The 2,927-nt window shown below is 42.9% G+C and overlaps 1 protein-coding gene across 1 annotated transcript in view; it reads right to left on the minus strand.

The window, feature by feature from the left end:
* Positions 1-2,584, minus strand: part of LOC103360119 (C-C motif chemokine 3-like) — a 22,830-nt gene extending 20,246 nt beyond the window's left edge. Inside the window, exon 1 of the mRNA XM_008285780.1 lies at positions 2,329-2,584. Coding sequence (XP_008284002.1) covers positions 2,329-2,413 — 85 coding nt within the window. The 5' untranslated portion in view covers positions 2,414-2,584. The remainder of the gene's footprint in view (positions 1-2,328) is intronic.
* Positions 2,585-2,927: the final 343 nt, after the last annotated feature.

The following is a 2,927-nucleotide window of genomic DNA, read 5'->3' on the forward strand; positions in this document are numbered from 1 at the left end:
TTCTTTTTGTTGCTCAAAAGTTAAACCTACATCAGGAGTCATTGATGGTGGAGAAAAGTCCTCAACACCCTCAGAGACAGGAACAACTTTTTCTGTGTCCAACACATTCATTTTCAATAAATGAAATTTTAAGCTTGCCCTTATAGTCTTAAAAGTTTTCTTATTGCCAACATCAACCTTGTAGTAATCAGCAATTTTTATTAGTTGATCCTTTGTACACCCATCTATAATATTCTCACACGGTGCCTCCACAAACGCTTTTACAAAGTCATCCATGCCTCAACTTAACATCAACACACAAGACAACAAGATGAAGTGTTGAGGCTTAACAGCGTGCACCAAGGCCTAAACAGCCACACCAAAGGAAGGTTCCCTATCTTTTAGGGAGGGGGGGAAAAAAAGGATGCTCCAACCACCGTACCTCAACACTACAAGTCACCCCCCCCAGCGAAACCCAAAGGGGAAACACTGCTAAACCTAGCAAGGGAACCCCCTGTACAATAGCATGCACACATGGCTCAACACTTACCTCGTCATGCTGCTGCGATCCAAACCAACAAAGGACAGCCGAACAGTCTCCTCAGCCACAAACAACTAAAAATAAAGAAATTCCCAATTTGTTACGACTGGCTCTTAGGCCGCAACAAAGGAGGAGACACACAGGTGGGTTCAACTGTAACATAAGGCTATTTATTGATCAAAGTAGAATCGTGAGGTGTGATTGTGAGCGTCAGTGGTGTGCGAGGGTGTATGAGTGCAGTGATTGATGTGTGGTGCATGTTGTCAGCATGAAACAAACAAAAAGAGACAAACACAGGAGCATGGCTGGCTGGGTATGGGAGAGAAGAGAGAGCGATCTGGCACAGCAGGCCGGCTTATATACTCAGTGAGATTGGCCAGGTGCACCAGGTTAGCAGATTGGAGGCTCCGCCCAGCCAGAAACCTGCAAGACAAGAGTGAGAGAAGACAGAGGCTCTTCCCAGTCTCTGTTCATCTGGGTACAGTAAGCACGTAACATGGACTTAAGAGTTTGATGAAAACGCTCCAAGGCACCTTGGCTCTGGGCATGATAGACAGATGCCTGATTGTGGTCAATGCGCAGTTCTAAAACCTGTGCAAACAAATGAGAGGAAAAATTTGACCCCCTGTCAGACTGAATGACCATGGGAACACCAAAAATGGAGAAAAAAAAAAAACTGTCAGTGCTCGCACTACAGACCGAGCTGTAATATTACGCAATGGATATGCAGCTGGGTACCTTGTACACTGGCACATCACTGTGAGCAAGTAAGTAGCACCAGACTTAGATGGAGGTAATGGACCCACACAATCAACAATTAGATGTTCAAAAGGCTGACTTATGGCTGGGATTGGACACAGTGNAGGAGTCGACCTACTTCTCTGGTGTTGTGTTCAACAGCTATCAAGAAATGATGAATTTGACTGAGCACAAATGTTTCGTCGATATCTAGAACAAGATTGTTTGAAAAGATTGAGTTTATGTTAGAATGATGGTGAAAAGAAGGGCGTGGAGAAGGAAAGGAAGGACACAACACAGACGGTGTTTGTAGGAGGTTTATACTGCAGGTTAATGCAGGTGATACAAAGCATCAAAGAGTCGTTACACAAGCATGATGTGGTTGATCAGTGGCTCTACTCAGCCTCCAGATGAAGCCATTTGAAAGCAACATTTTTTGATTTCTTACAAGAAATTTCCATATTACCAGCATTTTAGAACACATGGTTACATGAATTTTATCGCGGCAGAAGCTGGACGGACCAACAGGCAGCTGGTTTAAAGGGAGCTCACATCGAGATCAGCCATGATGTCCGTGACCCAGGAGAGACTGGGATCCACGCAGATGTGACGAGATTTTGTTGTAACAAAACTGAAATAAAAAAAAGTGAGAAAGGTTAACGTCAGTATCATGACTGACACTCTTTTCTGACTTTTTATCCAAAATAAGAACAGCCATGGAGGAAAAACATACACGAGGAAACGCTTTACTGATAACTGGAGTAAAAATGAGACACAAAACAGCAAGAAACCATTTCACTCTTGAAGTTTCATAGTGATACTGAGTCATACACTTATTTACATGATTGTGTTTAACATAGTGAGAATGAAGTAAATCCAGTTTGCAGCACTTACATGACTGCAGGCTTGATGCACCAGTGATCAGTCATGTAATATGAGTTGATGAGGTTTTTGTTCAGTCTTGATGGGTAGCATGTGAAGCAGCAGTTGCCTGGAACTGAAGAAAAGAGAACTGAGTTGTGTATCATCAGAGTGTCTGGAAAAGTAAGACGTCGGTTGAAATGACCTACCTAAGGTAGCGTTACGATGGCAGGTAACTGTAGACAACATTGCAGCTCCCAGGATGCAGAACAGAAGGATGTAAGTGGTCCTCATGATGCCTCGATATTCCTTCAAACGATGGACGAAGACGGAGATGAAGCTGGAAGGTGAAGCTCAGAAAACTCACAGAAGAGTCAAAAAAGATCTGAGTTAGTCGTGCCTGCAGAGATACGTAACTGAAGTTTTCATCCACACATAAGTTTCTATGCTGCTGTCAGTGTATCGCTCCTCTTCCAATGTCCTCCCATTCTGGCTCTTTCCACCAATTGGAATCAGCCTTCCTTGTCCAACTGAGATTATTGATGCACTAATTATCCAATGGATGATAAATTTTCTACTTTGATTTTACTGAAGTCCATCTGTCAAAATCCTGGTACAAAAAGGCTTTTCTGGGAAATTTCGTAATGCCTTGTTTGCACATTCCAACGCACTTTGGCACAATCTGCTTTGCCCTCAATATGGTACCATGCCTTTATGCCTTTAGGGGAAAATGGGAATACATGAAACATCATGGAAAAACTTTATTAACCACGAGAAAAGTGTGGAGAAGGAAAAGGAAGGATCCAAA

The sequence above is a fragment of the Stegastes partitus genome, unplaced genomic scaffold (assembly GCF_000690725.1).
Source record: "Stegastes partitus isolate 25-593 unplaced genomic scaffold, Stegastes_partitus-1.0.2 Scaffold416, whole genome shotgun sequence".
NCBI lineage: Eukaryota > Metazoa > Chordata > Actinopteri > Pomacentridae > Stegastes > Stegastes partitus.